The 17,140-nt window shown below is 38.8% G+C and overlaps 1 protein-coding gene across 3 annotated transcripts in view; it reads right to left on the bottom strand.

The window, feature by feature from the left end:
* Window positions 1-17,140, bottom strand: part of Gapvd1 (GTPase activating protein and VPS9 domains 1) — a 135,990-nt gene that overhangs the window by 49,264 nt on the left and 69,586 nt on the right. For all 3 annotated transcript variants that reach the window (XM_081764796.1, XM_081764797.1, XM_081764798.1), the window contains exons 13-17: window positions 15,318-15,430; window positions 6,500-6,585; window positions 4,866-5,078; window positions 3,251-3,426; window positions 135-261 (exon numbers count right to left, since the gene is read on the bottom strand). In XM_081764796.1, the coding sequence (XP_081620922.1) occupies window positions 135-261; window positions 3,251-3,426; window positions 4,866-5,078; window positions 6,500-6,585; window positions 15,318-15,430 (715 nt within the window). The remainder of the gene's footprint in view (window positions 1-134; window positions 262-3,250; window positions 3,427-4,865; window positions 5,079-6,499; window positions 6,586-15,317; window positions 15,431-17,140) is intronic.

A 17,140-nucleotide genomic window follows, 5' to 3' on the forward strand; every position in this document is an offset into this window, starting at 1 on the left:
ACAACACCATTATGTGGTGTAAGTATATAGCAATGAAAATAACAACAGTCATATAGTTATGAAAATAATTTTGAATCACATAATGCACTTTTATACTATTTTACGAATAAAGAAATTTCTCATTATCTAATTACCTGTAGAAGCATTACTTGGTTTCAGTCTAGGATCGCTACTACCACTACTGCTCGATGATGCAAGACTTGCAGAGCTTAGACGGGCAACTGGAGGTCCTGCTTCGCCATCTACTTCATCTTCCACACCCTAAACAACACACAGAAAGAAATCAACACCCAACCAGAGAACGTTTCTTCTATTTTATACTTATAATTATATATTTCATTACACTTCAACTATACCATTATATAGAATTATTAAAAGGGTGGTGTACGTATGTATGTATTAATTTAATTCAAAAACTATAAAAACCAATTTCAATGAAACATACAGTAGTGTTTCCACTGGAATTTCATAGCTGTTACAACCTACCTATCATCATGTGCATACTCTAAGAGACTGAATAATAATAATAATAATAATAATAATAAATATATTTTATTCGAGTTTAGCGTCCCTTTTAGCAGCGCGGCTATATGAGACGTGGGTCTACAGCTTAACGTGGGATCTCAACCATATGAGCCCCCGCCAAGAATCGTATCCGAGTCTCCCATGCCACAGGCGCATATGTTATCCCTACAGCCACGAAGAAGTGCAAGGGCGGGGGGGGGGGGGGCTGAACAATCAAATAAAAGTTTTTTTTTCTTTTTCTTTTCATTCTTTAAATTTCCTAATGATTTCGGTGATATGGTGACATACAGTAAATCTGCTATTTTGGTATGCAAGAAGGTAATTTAGATATACAAAGGTTGGACAAAAAAATCTAAAACGTTTGCAAAAGTCTGAAAATCATACCTAGTATGGTGTGGGGCCTCTTTTTGCGTCCAAAATAGCTTCGATCCGACGTGGAATGGACGTATACAGCACCTGAATCGTGGTGTGTGGAATTCGGTACCATTGTTCCTCCAAAACATGCTCCAGTTCCTTAAGGGATGCTCGTGGAGGGACCGAACACGCCTTTCTAACTCAGACCACAATGGCTTAATGATGTTCAGATCTGGTGATTGTGGGACCCAGGGGAGGTGTGATAGCTCCTGATCATGCTACTCAAACCATGATTTCACCGTTTTTGCAGCGTGACAGGGTGCCAAATCATCTTGGTAGATGCCATCACCATCAAGGAACAATATTTGGGCCATGGGTAGAACCTGGTCCCCCAAAATGGCCTCATACGCCTTAGCATTCATCATTCCATGCAGGGCTATGATGGGATCTGCAGAAAACCATATCACTGCCCATACTGTAACAGAACCATCCCCATGCTTTACAGTTGGGAGCAGACAGTCTGTATCATAGGCCTGCGACGGTGTTCTCCATATGTAAACACGACCGGTTGTTGGAAACAAGGTGAAGGTCGATTCATCGGACCACATTACGTGTTTCCACTGCTCATGAGTCCATGCCTTGTGGTCCTTGCACCACTGGATATGTCTCTTCGCATTTACTGCTGTGACCAAGGGTTTGGTGATAGCGGCCCTGCCATGAATTTTTCATTTTATGAAGATCCCGTCGCACTGTTTTCGATGAAATCTGGTTCTGTAGACCGGAATTGAGTTCAGACGTAATCTTCATTGCAGTGGTCTTCTTTTTAGCTGCTACAATCCGTTTTAATGTCCTCCGGTCCCATCTGAAAGGGTTGTCTTTCGAGCACTGTTGTGCTTTGCACACGTCGTTTGCCCATGAATTGTGTATGCCCTCGTGACATTGGACACAGTGCCTTTCGATACCCCTACAATGTTTGCCATTGTTGCCACTGAAGCTCCAACCAGACGGGCACCAGCGATCATGCCTCTTTGGAAGTCTGTCAGGTCGCCCATTTTACCGCACCACTATTCACACCACGACACTCACGAATGAACTGGTTACTGCTGACGGAAGAGAAAGGTCCACATGACACATTGAAAACAAAAAAACGATCGGCAACCGCAACACGTGTTGTACAGTGGAGGGTCAAATTTATGTGTCCTGTATGAAGTGTTTTTAGATCTTTTTGTCTAACCCCTGTAAGTCGGCTTTGTGTAAAGCCATTTACGGGCAACGGTGGGAAAACTTAAATTTCGGGGAATTCTAACAACTTGTCACGAAATGAAATACATGTACCATTTTCGAATACAAGAAATCAATTAACAACATTTCGACTTTCCCAAACTTAAAGATGACCTATCGGAGTGGAAAGAGGAAGTGGTGAGAATTGGAATCCACATGCAGTGAGTTCGAAGTCGCAACAACGAGTTTTCTGAGTTAGGAGCTAAAGCAGCAGCAGAACCTTCGGAAGTTCCTCTTTGTTTGGATTATTGAGAATGTAAGGAACAAACTTATGGTATAACAAAGCATGACGCTGGAAATAGCTCAGTTAGAGAATTGTATTTTGTTTCAAATATCTGCCATTAATCTATTCTGCTACCAAGAAATAACGAACCCTTCAACGAGATAATAATAAAATTAGGGATTTTCATTATAATCTATTAACTGGAAACTTATCATATATCTAACCTCTCTACTAGGTACTGTGGCAAGAAGGAAATAACACGAACTAGAAATTTTGTTTTCTTCATCCATATAAGATGGCACACGTCTGAACGTAAGAGAATTTTACATTTAATTCCAAAGAAATCTAATTTAGCACCGTTAAGATATGGCATAATTAGGCGCGAAAGTTTCAATACTACCTTGAAAAAGAGAAGCCTTTTGTCCGAACTGAACGATAATTAAAAAAGCGAACTAAAATAAGCCATAAATTATAAATCAAGAATTATGTTTACGTTACTGGAAACATTCAAATTCAATCAATCACAATAAGCGTACCTGGTAAAAATAAGTAAATAAATCATTCTCGCGAAATGCACCCTTTCCACATTAGTAACTCCATAATGAATCCTGTAAAATGATAGGTATAGGCTTGTGTCATTGCAGTTAAGTAGTTTTCCGTCCTACAAACGAATTCATCTCCCACAAATTTCACAAGAACTTACTTTGAATGTCTTTCCCGCACGTTCTGCGTCTAATATTCACTCGGCTAAGCGGAGGAACCTCCTGCCACTACATATGGAGTGACTAGTAGGTTTGAAAGACAAACATCATTAAATGTACGAAAGGAGAATAACTAATACCAAGTTTTTTGTTGACCTGCACTCACCTGTTTGACTTCTGAATCAACAGTTAATGAAGATTTTGTAGCTCCTTGAGGGCATTCATTTAGTTCAGGTACTGATATGCAATTCACTTCATCAGGTTGGACTACGGCTACACGTTTCATTTCTTCTGGTGGTTTGGATATTACATGAATTAAGTTAGACTCTTCACCATCTGGTGCTAAAACGTAAAATAGGTATTTGAATCTTGTTATGCTCAAGCATTTATAAGCACAATGGCAATACATAAAATTAACTAAATCATTCACTCTTGGGTATTTTAATAAAAGCAATAGAAATTGTAGAGTCATCCCTACAACCTTAGAAAGAAAGAGAGTACCTTAACAGCGCCATCACAAAGAACACATTAGACCAGCGTTTCCCAACGTTTTTCAACTTGCGGCACACTACAGGTGTAACTTGAATTCTTGCGGCACACTCATATAGATATTATTATTATTATTATTATTTGTAAATATAAAATACAGTGGTATTTTTTTCTCTGTGATTATTGATCTCCTCACAGAGAAGAAAGCTCGATCACTGGTTTTCCACCGTGATAAATCATTATGCATATTTTCCATTCTAATTTAAAACTTGACAACAACTGCAATGAAATACAGGACTCAGGTTTCTAAAAAATACAATTCCTTTTTCGAAGACTGTATCCAACCTTTTACAAAGAAGGAAGATCACTAAATAATGAACGAACAAGCAAATCTCTTACTTTTAAAACACAAATGTAGGTAATTTGTATGCGCGTTTGCTTTGTCGAAAGGATTGAATGATATTTTAAAATTTCGAGTTACGAAATTGTCTGCAACAATAAAGAAGCAATAATGATCATAACAATGATAACAAATACTTTTTTCAACGTTAAAAATGTACAGAAAAGTAAGTCAAGTATGATACTTAAAACTGTAGATTCATAGTAGAGGTTCATAGTAATGTGAAATACAAATATACATTTTTCCCTATGTCTTGCAATTTGATTGCTATAGGATTAATAATTTTGTTTCAATTTCCTCGCGGCACACCGGTTGGGAAACGCTGTATTAGACAATTTACTCTCCAAAATTAGACTGAGACAAATTATTTCTGAAGCAAAACTCGATTCAACATTTGCTTTACATTATTTTACAAATTGTGACGACCGCAAAATTTAGTATAATCATTACAGCCACAGTTGGGTTGCGGTGAACGGCCACTACAGAAGAAAACTGACTTCTATGTATAGGATGTATGTTTTGAATGTGATTTTGCATGGTATGTTGTAATATAAAATTTTCATTAATTGTGAAATTATCTCAGCAAGGAGAGTCTGGCAGTCACCAACCATGTCAGCGATGAAAATGTTAATAAATAATAAGAGAACTAAATATAAATTTTCTTTCTTTCTCTCTCTCTCCTGTCCTTAAACTGATCGCCACACAACTTTCATTCTTTAGATTGGTGGTGTAATTCTTCCAAAATTCACACTTAAACACTAATCTGCAAAAAGTAATCGCGATTATCCCTTATACGGATATTCATGACTACGGATAGAACAAGTTGAAATTAACGAGAGAGACGTTATATCATTATGTGACTATCGCAGAAAGGTTAACCTGAAAAACTTACCCATTTTCATATAATCAATGTGATCATCTGTGCCATGGAGACTTGTATTAATATCTGGTAAATCCAGTGTCGGTCTTTCAAAATCAATTTTTCTGTCGGGAAAGAATCGTGATGGTTCAATGGGTGCTGGGATTGCTACTGGAGGATTATCCACAGATTCAGATCTTCCTTGAGGTTCTTCTCTAATTGGTCGAAACATTATACCACTCAAAGCTGCCAGAAGAAAGTGAAATTTTCTTAGGTTATATTAGTATTTTAGTACAACAACTGCCAATAACTTCGGTTTTATTATCAATTTGAACACTGTTTTCGGTAACTAATATCGCATTATCTTCTTTCTACGTCAAGAAAAATTAGTTTAAATTACTTTCAGACAGTACACTAACTAGCACGCTTAGGAACTTAACCCTTTACTTTAGGTTCTGTTTCCTGAAAAATTCTTACACTTTCAAGCTCTTGACTCTTTTCTGCAGACTTGTTCACGAAAACTGAGTTGGCAACCCTTCCTTCTAGAACAAAAGAACGCACAACTTGGCCTCACCATTTCATAGTGTGCCACATTCCGCCATTTTGGGTTTTATAATATTATATCATTGACAGTACCGAGGCATATCAAACTAAATACATTTATTGTAACTTTTACTTTTTTTTTTTTAACGTGGGCGAAACATTTCCGAACGCTACACAGAATCTTCTCGTAATTGTGATTATTCTAAATAACTAGCAACATGATATACTGCCATTCACTTTACTACTCATCAAATACACATAAAAGACCTTAAGGCATGAAAATTAAAAGTGAATAATCCTCTGAAATACGATACTTGCATATACTAATTTTTTTCCAATATTTCAAGTAATACTACTATACAATATGGACATTTTTGTCAGCAGATACACACACAGTTAAGCCTGAGACTGATTATGTTCCTAGTGGTGTCATGCAATGTGGAACCGAGCGAAAGATATCTAAGTCGGAGGTTTCCAACATCATCATCTCTATCAATATAATCCTCAATCAATAACAGTAAGCTTTAAGTTATATATATATATATAATAAAAAATCTTTCAACGGAATTTATCCTGGAACATGTTCTTTAAGCTGAGAAGGACCGATCTCTTGCCCCTGATTGGTTTCCACTCTACGCAACAAGTCATACTGAGAAGGCTCAAACGAAGCACACACCATGTTTTTTAAATAATAATAATAATAATAATAATAATAATAATAATAATAATAATAATAAAAGTAATTCTTCTTTTAAAGATATTGTGATTTTACCGCTTTTTCCTTACTGATTTAGGTTCCAGAAATAGACCTTATTGGGAAACTTCGAAGAAAGCATATATGTTTCACATAAATTGTGCTTTTCTTCCTACTTCTTCCTCCTAGGTTGATGACACATCACGCGAAAATTTAGCAGTTTGCTTCTTTTTAAATGTTGTGTGTTACTCTATTATGGCCAGTAATTTGTTTCCCATGCCTGGTTCGTGATTTCTTCGGTCTAAACAGTCCTAGTGCCTAGGCATCTAAAATATCGTCCTCTTGTTTATTTACATATACCGTACAGTTACATTTGCATAGTTGATGTCCTCCATTCATTTAAGTTAATGAAGAACGAACGAACACTTACGTGCACATTGAGGTGGAGTTTCCTCGCCTCCTTCCGGTTCTCCTCGTGCTTCTACTTCGATTTCTGACCTTGCCGTATCATCAGACCTGCAATTCAAATGAAATTACAAGTATTTTTTTTTTATTTTCTAGTATAACTACTTCAGTCCATACTCCGTTGTCAACCATAAAGACCAAAGAAAGCAGAATTTCACGCTTTCACTTTTCTATTCCATTATAGTTATCCTTACATTTGTTACCGTTGGATCCTAGAATAGATTTGTATTAACAAATGGGGTAACATAATAACAGCATATCTACATGCTTTCACAGATACGGAACAAAACTAAATAGTTGGCTAGTTAAGACACAGAGCTGCATCTGAATCTGGTCAACACTTCACCACATCACTCATGATCTGTTAAGCATAATATAACATTTTTGCTATGCCATATTCTTCAAGAAGCCAAGGGCAAGTTCCGAATGTTCTGTGGAGAAGTTATTCCTGCCGAAGTCTATATTCTACTTTATTGAATCTATGTGCACTGTGGACCACGGTGTCACACAAACAGATTCGCTGTGTATCACTCGTCCATTTACACAAGCCTGCATACGTGAGGAACTCTCTAAGAGCGAGTATTCCAACTTCGGGCTTGTCCACACATTTGCATGACATGGCACCAGATAGATCGTATAGAGGTACTTCATCTTGCACTTCTAACACTAATATGTATTTGGATCCTTATAAGAACTGAAGAACCTCCCTTGATCTGAATACAGAAAATTTAGGCCACAGATGGAATGATATTACTTTCAACCTTAGAAATTAACGAGCTTAGCAAACAAAGTCCTTCCTTTGTACACAGAATAATTTTCGAACCAAAATTTTCTATACAAATTAAAAATAAACGTTTTTCTTTCTTCTTTATATACACAGAAACATAAAAATTGTTTTCGAGTGGTACCCGTTTGTCAAATGTTTGGCAACACAGCGCAACATAGTACAGATTGCTGGAAACAAGAGAGGTGGCGTTGCGAGTCAAGTTTTATTGAAAGAAGTATTACTTCAATTAGTTATAAAGTTTGAGCTTGTTAAATTAAAGCATTTTCAAATCACTATGCACGGACATCATTTTCCCCCATATACTCTTAAGAAGTCTTTGGTAAAATATGAATAGTGGAATTCTATTGATTGTGAATTTAGTTCAACGTTTTTACGGAAAGTCAACTACCGTCTTTCATAATATTTTATATAAACTACTATTCATATATATTTAACTGGCACTTCACAGTTCTCAAAATTAGTAGGTGCATGTGCAGTCAAATCTTCAAGGAAAAAGGAAGGGCTTAAGTGCAAAGAGTGATCATCAGGGTCTCGGAAGTCTGTGTAAACCTAAACTATAATTGTTTTCTTATGATTCATATTCCTTTAACTCTTCTAGGACATCATACAAAGAAATTTTTGAAGAGGCTGGTATGACTACATGATGGATTACCGATGTAGAGACATCAGAGAATGTAGAAATGATTTAACGTTTATTCGCTTATAACCAGATCCTGAGGTAAAAATATTTTATTCAGTTATTCGTATTTTTCTTTCCTTTATCTATTACATATGCAGTCATCCCTTAGCGTCTTCCCATTAGAATAACAAGAGCTTTCTTGAAGAAAATACAAGGGTTGGATTTTTAGTAATGGCAACACTGCTATACGTATACTCGGGAACAAAGCAATCCTCATAATTCATACCAGCGGTAGGTTAGATGTCGACCCTCCCTCAGAGCACATGAACTTTCCTGTCCTCTCCTCCACGCGCGAGCGCCAGCAGTTATAAGGCAGTTCTGAGAGAGTGCTCGTGAACTACAGTCACGCTGAGTGAGTGCCCGCGGAATACGGTCATATTTACGACGCAAGATCAGAGGGACTGGTTGAAAATTGAATGCGCTAGAGGTAGGAATGCAAAACAGTGCTACGAAGTATTGTAAGATGTTTGCGGTGCAAGTGCATTACCATATCGTACAGTAGCAAGGTGGGTCAAAGCCTTTAATGACGGACGATAAAATGTCACAGATATGCCTCGCTCCGGCCATCCTCCTGTAAGTGATGATGTGCAGAACGTGAACGCGTTAGTGCTAGCGGATCGGAACTTCACGATTCGTCAATTCGCCAACGATACAGGACTGGCGCACTCGACTGCGCTGAAAATTCTGAAGAAAATGGGATTGCGTAAAATTGCCTCACGGTGGGCTTTATATGATCTGACTGAACAATAAGTGGCTGCGATATGATACTGCTCGAACACACTTGGAGCGGTAACAACGTGAAGGTGAGGCCTTCTTACGGCGAATCATTGCTATTGATGAGAGCTGGCCCAGAGCGTATGAACCACAGCTGAAACGGCAATCAAACGAGTGACGTCATCCTGGGTCATCGAGAAAAACAACAGTTCGGAATACCTCAATCAATGTGAAAGCTATGCTCATCATTGCATACGACTAGGATGGTGTAGTTATAAACCATACCGTCCCCCAAGGACACACCGCTAGTGTAGAGTACTACTGCAATCTTTTGCAAAACAATCTGCAAGCAGCTGTAAGACGAAAACGACGCCACTTCCTGACGAACCCATCCATCATTCTGCATGACAATGCAAGGGCACATTCAGCAGATGCGGTCACTGATTTGTTGCATCGCTGGGGCTGGGAAGTGCTGTATCACCACCCGTATTCTCCAGATTTAAGTCCCTGCGACTACGACCTCTCCTCGAAGATAAAGGAACCACTTCATGGGACACGCTTCCGTACAGTTGATGATCTCCTCTCGGCGACTGATCGCTCCATCCGCACTATCCAGAGATTAGGCACTGCCAACGGCATCATATCCCTAGGAACGCGTGATTCACAATGCTGGTGATTACATCGAGGGCCTGTAAAACTTCGAATTTTGTAAGTACTCTACTTCTCAAGATATATCGTTGTTGCTATTACTAAAAATCAAACCCTTGTATTTCATACTTTCACAATTACTCGAAGTGAAAAAAATGAAAAGACATCTTTAAGTTTTACGTGCGACATTACGCCAGCGAGGCTACAGGAGACAATGATGATGAGAAATAAATGAAACAGTAGAATGAAGAAAGTGGGAGGAAACGGGTGAACCCTGAGAAAACCCACACACATGATGTTTGTCCACCAAAGTTTACCGGCGCGACCTAGGATCGAACCAAGGACCCCATGCACCAGAGGTGAACGCTCTACCACTGAGCCACCGCAGCCCTTAATCAAAGTGAGTGAACAGATGACTCCTATGTACAGATACTTATCAATTTAATAGTAACACCTAAAACAAAGTACAATCTGCCAGGATAATATGCCGTTGGACCACCCTTTGCACAGTGTGTTATTTGATCAATCCAGGGGGATTTCATTGGAAAAATTGAAGTCCGTGGAAAAATGTGATATTTAGTAGATTGAAAGACAAGGATCCTATGAAGAAGAAAATCAATAAGAATTGTGATTATCTGCGACAGGGAAGTCGCATAAAGGCCCCAAAGTCGACCAAAGTAACTCATGATGTGTGCATTGAAAATGACAGTCAGAAACTAAGCAGTGTGTTTGGAGTGACATTGCTGTGTGTTTTTGAACTAAGTTTCATATGTACGTCTAGCAGTGTCTTGCATCTGTGAACCCTCAGTAATAACACCTGACCTGTAACAATGTCATCATATCTTATTTAACATTATCATTAATACAGTGTAGATTGGAAGTCTCTTATACAGTCGTATACAGATGTCAGACTGATTTTAGTCCATGCACTAGGATGTGTACTAAAATAATATGAAGAGAAATTCTGCGCATGTTTGCGCTTCTAATGATTAGATTTTATTCTCAGGATGGCGTCCTTAATCTCCCGGTAAGTAATATTTGATGTTTGGTCGCGTCATCGGAAAACTGAGCGTTTTGAGGTGCATGAACTTGTTTCGAAAATAGTCAGCGTGGAACACCTTTCTGACTATGCTGAAAAGAATTGAAAGGTATTTGTAAGAAGCCTATGTCAGAAAGCTGAGTACAGGTAGGACAAATCTCATCGTCATCGTAGACGATTCCTTACATCAAATGCAGACCGGTTATGTGGAAACGTAAGTTTACCAGACACTGTTCGAAAGCTACTACCTTCTCCATCCACTGACAAACCATCTGCTACGTCTAGAAGGCCATCCAAGACATTCAGTGAGTGTTGCGAGAAAACCAAGGAAAGGAAGCTCTGAGACTTCGTCGCATCAAATAGCTTGGAGCAGGTATCTACTGCTGCGGAAATGAAGCTTCGCGAAGAGGGCAAAAAGGATTCTGAGACCATAGTGAAAGAACTATCAGAAGCGTTACCTCGTAGATTCGTAGTTCAGTGTCTAATGAGGAAAATAAAAAGAAGAGTATATCTGCAGATCAAGCTCTGGCACTCATTGTTGATGCAACTCTTTCAACTGAACAATACATTATGTTACGAGGTTTATGGAATGCATACTGCACATTGCATATAGATTAGATGTAAAAGTGTGGCGAGTAATGTCCCGAAATGAAAAATAGATTAGCCAGTAGGAAAAGTATTCAAGAAACATCTCGAAATGAGATGGGCCTTTTGGTTGATATGCCTACTGGCTAACAACACGAAGGAAATACCAATGATGATAATACAGCGTGAAGGTTTTTCAGAATGCTGAACTGTGCTGACATTACAGGTGTTAATGTTGAACTCTTCGAACATTTTCATGTAATTTTAGAATGCATCAATTGTGGTTTTCCCATCAACGTAGGTGCTTTTAAGCAGTGTGCAGCAACAACTACATATATGTACTTATGAGATTATGCATGGTATTACATACCAAATACGTGCATAAGATTTTGAGGCATGGAAAAATTGTTATTGCCTCTTGTATGCTTCCGATTGACCAACTTTCGGAAGAAGCACAAGAAACAAGGAACAAAAACTATAGAAAGTACCGGGAGAACTTCACACGAAAAAACTCATGTGTGGATGGCAACACAGATCTCTTCATAGACTCTTGATATCCTCTGATCCGTTAATTGCCAGTTTAAGACGCAAGCCTCGAAAGAATATACCACGTTAAGTTCTTTCGTTACTTTTATTGCCTGCTTTGAATACAGATGACGCTTCCTTAGATGATGATGAATGTGATTCTGAGGGCCTATAAATATACTTTGTTTCTCATTACTTCCTAACAGCCATTTTAGTGTTTTTCTTTATATTCCTTGCTTCGAATACATTATATGTTGTTTTGTACAACGTAGAACAAAACTGCCACAATAATTGAGATGTCAATGTTGCAGTTATTTATATTTATGTTAATTCATTATGTATAGAATTTTGTTTCATATTCTAATAAATGTCCATAAGGAGTGTCAGTTTACATTTTGTCAGGGGGACGATAACTAAGGGGCAGTGTAAAGCAAACATTATTATATACTTAAATGTATATCATTTTCAATTCTTTTGAACATATTTTATTAACGTGTGCTCAGAACATAGGGAGAGGGTGCAAAAGTCACACGACATAGGCTAAGGTAATCTTCTAATTCTGTATCCTCTTAATTTGTTAAGAAATGATAACCCTTTACAACATTAGCTGCAATTCTTCCAAATATTTACATGTACCTTTACATGTGTTTGGTAAATTTTTAACGTTTTACATTCTAATTGTGTATGCTAATATATTGGTATTCACAAATGTAGTTCGTATATTTGTATTACCAAAACCCGTTTATTCGAATAGGATTCTGTTTCAGGTTGACAACTGCCCCCCCCCCCCCCCGTACGTCACATGACGCCCCTGATGTCAATTACTTACTGGTTTATACTCTATGACCAAGAAATAGCCCACCAGTCACATTTCAAGCATATTTGTTTCGAAAACTAGCTTCTCAACAATTTCGTCCCGCTAGAATCGTCATTTGTCACACTGTGCTTCGTGCTTTGCCCTCACACCTCAGAACAGATCTGATGCGAACGTGGTATGGAATCATACAAGTCGTGAATGGTAGTAAATGGAATATTACACCCTTTCGCGTGCAATGCACCACTCAGTTTCGTCAGAGAAGACGGAGGCGGAAATCTGCAACGCATTATTTCACCAAAACGACCACAGATGTTCAACTTTGTCCCAATGTTATTCAAACAACCTCGCAACAGCTTTAGCTGTATGGATGGGCGCATTATTATCCTAAAATATGGCGTCATTGCCCGGAAACAACATCTGGACTATAAGATGAACATGGTCCCCAAAATGGCGACAAAATTGCGGGGATTAACGCGCGGTAAGCGTCACCACAGGACCCACTGAAAACCATGATATTGCGGTCTACGGCGACAGAGCCGCCGTCGTGTTTCAAGCTCGGGCAGAGACTGCGAATTGTACATTCTTTTGGGTGTCCGTCACACATAAACATGATCCGTGATTAGAAATAAGGTGAACAATGTCTCATCCGACAATATAATACATTTCTAATCATCAGTGGTCCATATTGTATTTTCGCGGCAGGATTGGCGTCGTGCTAAAGCGTTATGATTCTTTATCAGCGGTTTCGCCTGTGCAACCCGATCCCGTATGCCCATGAAATGAAATCCTTGAGTTTGACGTCCCACGGTTATGCCGGTTAGGCTAAAGGAGACGGTGATGATGAGTAACGAATGAAATGGTGGAATGAAGAAAGTGGAAGGAAACGGAAGAACCCCAAGAAAACCCATGTATACGGTGTTGGTCCACCACAAGGTTCACTTAGCGGGGGCTGGGATCCAACCCGGGACCCCAAGCACCAGAAGTGAACGATCTACTACTGAGCAACCGCGGCCCCCGTATGTCTATGTAATAACTCGTGGCCGACTGTGCGAGATGGTGCTTCAATTCTTCTGTCACTCGAACAGCAGTCGCACAACGGTTCTGAGTGACAATTCGCTTAAATGCTCGGCGGGACTTGTTACTGAAGGTTTTCTTCCAATCACTGTTCCTCTTCGGTGACATGTTTTTGCCATGAGTTTTGTAAGCCGTCATCTTGGACTCTCCTTTGCAACTTCCAACACATTTACCACTTTCATCACGCTCACCTCACATAACCGACAGCCAAATTTTACCCTCTTTGGAAATCAGAGGTCGTCCATTTTACACTATCACAATCTGCTCAGTTTACTGCACACTGCTGTTTTACTGCTCTTACGTAGTATGGAGTTTGCCTTTAAAAACACTAGAGTTCGTTTCTTCAATCGAAGTTCAATTTGTATATAAAGAATGCCGCCGTGTGATGGCTTGTGCCATAAATAAGTCATCGTCCGAGGTGTAAAACATTCCTTATAACTAAATAGCCTACCAGAACCTTCATTTCTGACATCTGTTTTGAGTTTTACGTCCCATGGTTATGCCGGTTAGGTTAAAGGAGACGGTGATGATGAGAAATGAGTGAAATTGTGGAATGAAGAAAGTGGGAGGAAACGAGAACCCCGAGGAAACCCACGCACACGGTGTTTCTCCACCACAAAGTTCACTTGGCGTTAGCACGGTTTGAAAAAAAATGAAATGAAATCTTTAAGTTTTACGCCCCACGCTTATGCCGGTTAGACTAAAGGAAACGGTGAAGATGAGAAATGAATGAAATGATGGAATGAAAGAAGTGGGAGGAAACGGGAGAACCCCTAGAAAACCCACGAGCACGATGTTTGTCCACCACAAAGTCCACACGGCGCGAGCTGGGATCGAACCAGAGACCTCAAGCACCGGAAGTGAACGCTCTACTACTGAGCCACCGCGCCCCCCTTAACAGGGTTTGAACCCGGGACCCCATACACCAAAGGTGAACGCTCTACCACTGAGCCACCGCGGTCCTCTGATATCTGTTTTATATTACCCATAATACTGGGAAGAAAGAACAGACACAGTGGGTGTTAAGAAGTTGCAACCCGCCATAAATGCGTTCAAAAAAGGGATGGAGGGAGAAAGGAATGCAGTTGTACAAATCAGGATGGGAACTTGAAAGAAATTTGCCGAACTGCACTTCTATTGACTGAATGCACTACACAAGTCTGGCGCTGCGGTCACCACCCGACCGTTTCAACCCAGATATTTGACGTGTTTTCAACTCCAGGTGGTGACCGCTATTATTTTAATAACCATAGGTTTCCTGAAAACTTTTGTACAAAATTAATTCTCTCTGTGAATAAATAAAAACAAACTACATAAATGAATGAATAACTGGGAGTTGTTTTTACTGCTACTTTAACTTTAGATTATATTGTTGCTTGTATCAGCCAAAAATTGCAATTATAGTTTATTTTTAAATTCGTTATACATCATAGACATAACGTAATGAGAATATAATATATCGTTGATGTATTACTATTTATAAAAATGAACAATTGCAATTTTTGTCTAACGCAATGAACGACATACATCCTAGAATAAAGTTAACGACACAAAAAGAAAAAACGACCAATTTAATGGTTTGGATTTATTTATTTACAATTATAGTAAAGAATTTAGTCCAACAGTTTGCAGAAAACCTACGCTGCTTTGATTACAATATAGACATGTGTCACTTGTATATAAGTTGTTGAATGATGATAGCAGGTAGAAGCAGAACTCTGAGAGAGAAAAAAAAACCGACATAATACCGTCTATCACAAGCTCCCGTGACAGAATCGAACCAGAAATCGCAACACATGAACGCCCTATTTGCTATAAAATTTTCGTTGTGAAATATAAAGCGAAAATAGTTAAGAATGTTGTTGAACAATAACAATATAACAAGTATCATGAACGCAATATAATTTGTTCATACCTTGCAACACTTCCTGTATCATCTGTATCTACTTCGCCTAGACGTTCTGAATCAGACGCCAAAACATCTGTGCTCCAAGCCTCAGATGCAGTTTCCGATACATCAAGCAGGTGCTGAAAATGAAATGAAAGTAAAGACATTGGTATTTCTTTCCACACGATTACTATGTAACTCAAAACAATTCCGGATATAGGTATTGGGTAAATAGCAACACTTATGAAAAGAGGTGACACACTAGTACTACAAAGTGATGAATACACTTTTTAATACCTAATCAAATGTTTACAAGTATCCTGTCTTTTCAAACGGTAGGCTGGATTTTCAGCAGCTACGTGCTGCCTTCGTTAGAGCCAAATACTAAGGTGGGGTGGGAATTTAGGATAATTAAATGTAGAAAACGAACACCTTTGATCCTCAATATCAATTACACTCAATTCAGTACAATGTAACTTTCATTTGTTTGTTGAATATGAAATAAACAAACAATAAGAATTGTCACGTGTTAATAAACTATAATTAATTCTAAAAACCCAGATGTTCTTTTCTAATTTTTTACATTTAATAAACAAAACATTAACAGGGTGTCTACTAAAATTCCAAAATGAAATTTCGTAACTTTTTCGTGACCTTTTCTTCACCAAATCATAAAATTTCCTAACATTTTCAAGAGCAAATTTGGGTGCGAATTAGGCCGAATTTTCATCCATGCGATAGGAACGTACTTTGCTTGCGATTTGGTAGCGTCTAAAGCCGATGGTGGTGAATTTTGGCGTTTTATAGAACGAAATTTTCCAATCTGTACTTACATTTGTACAGTTAAAAAAAATCGTGACCCAAAAGCTAAATTTCGTGACTTTCATGACCGTTTTCTGATTTCGTGACATTCGTGACTTTCGTGACCGATAGACACCCTGATTAATCTACATTTCCAACCCATCTTACTATTTGGTTCAGAAGAGTGCCGCACAATGCAGCTAAAAATAGCCTATTGTTCGGAAAAAGTAGATATTTGTTGGAAAACCACACTGAAACGAATTACTACAACCAACTGAACAAAATCATTCAGAAAAAAGGTACTTTTTACTGTATTCATTAAAAGTTATAATCAGTTTTAAATGCTTTCTATTTGGTCTAGGAATTAATTCGTGCGGTTGGTACGCACACATTGAAGCTGTAGTACAAACACAAAATACATAAATACCTTAAGAAAAATATTGTCCATCGCTAGCCACCACTTTCGCCCATCTGTCAGGCAATGTACGGATTCCGTGGCGAAAGAAGTCCTCATCCTTGGAAGCGATCCAGTCCGAGACCCAGTTTCGATATCTTCTGAAGAAGTAAACCGCTGTCCAATCAAATCGTTGTTCGTGCAATCGAACAAGTAGTAGTCCGAAGGAGCAACGTCTGGTGAATACGGCGGGTGGGGTAAAACTTCCCATCCGACATTTTCTAAATAGGTTTTGACCGGTTTTGCGACATGTGGGCGAGCGTTATCATGTTGAACAATAAGTTTATCATGTCTGTTCTCCCATTCTGGTCGTGTTCTGGCCAGAGCTTGCTTCAAACGCATTAATTGTCGTCGATAACGTTCTCCATTCATAGTTTCACCCGGTTGCAGCAGCTCATAGTACACCACACCTTTCATATGCCACCATATGCACAGCATAACCTTTGCACAGTGAATATCTCGTTTTGGTTGTGATGGACCTGGTTCACCTGGTTTCACCCAGGCCTTTTTTCGTTTAGGGTTCTCGTAATGGATCCACTTCTCATCACCCGTAATAATTCGATGCAGAAACCCCTTTCTGCTCTGTCGTTGAAGC

The sequence above is a fragment of the Thermobia domestica genome, chromosome 7 (assembly GCF_964235325.1).
Source record: "Thermobia domestica chromosome 7, izTheDome1.hap1.1, whole genome shotgun sequence".
NCBI classification, from domain to species: Eukaryota; Metazoa; Arthropoda; class Insecta; order Zygentoma; family Lepismatidae; genus Thermobia; species Thermobia domestica.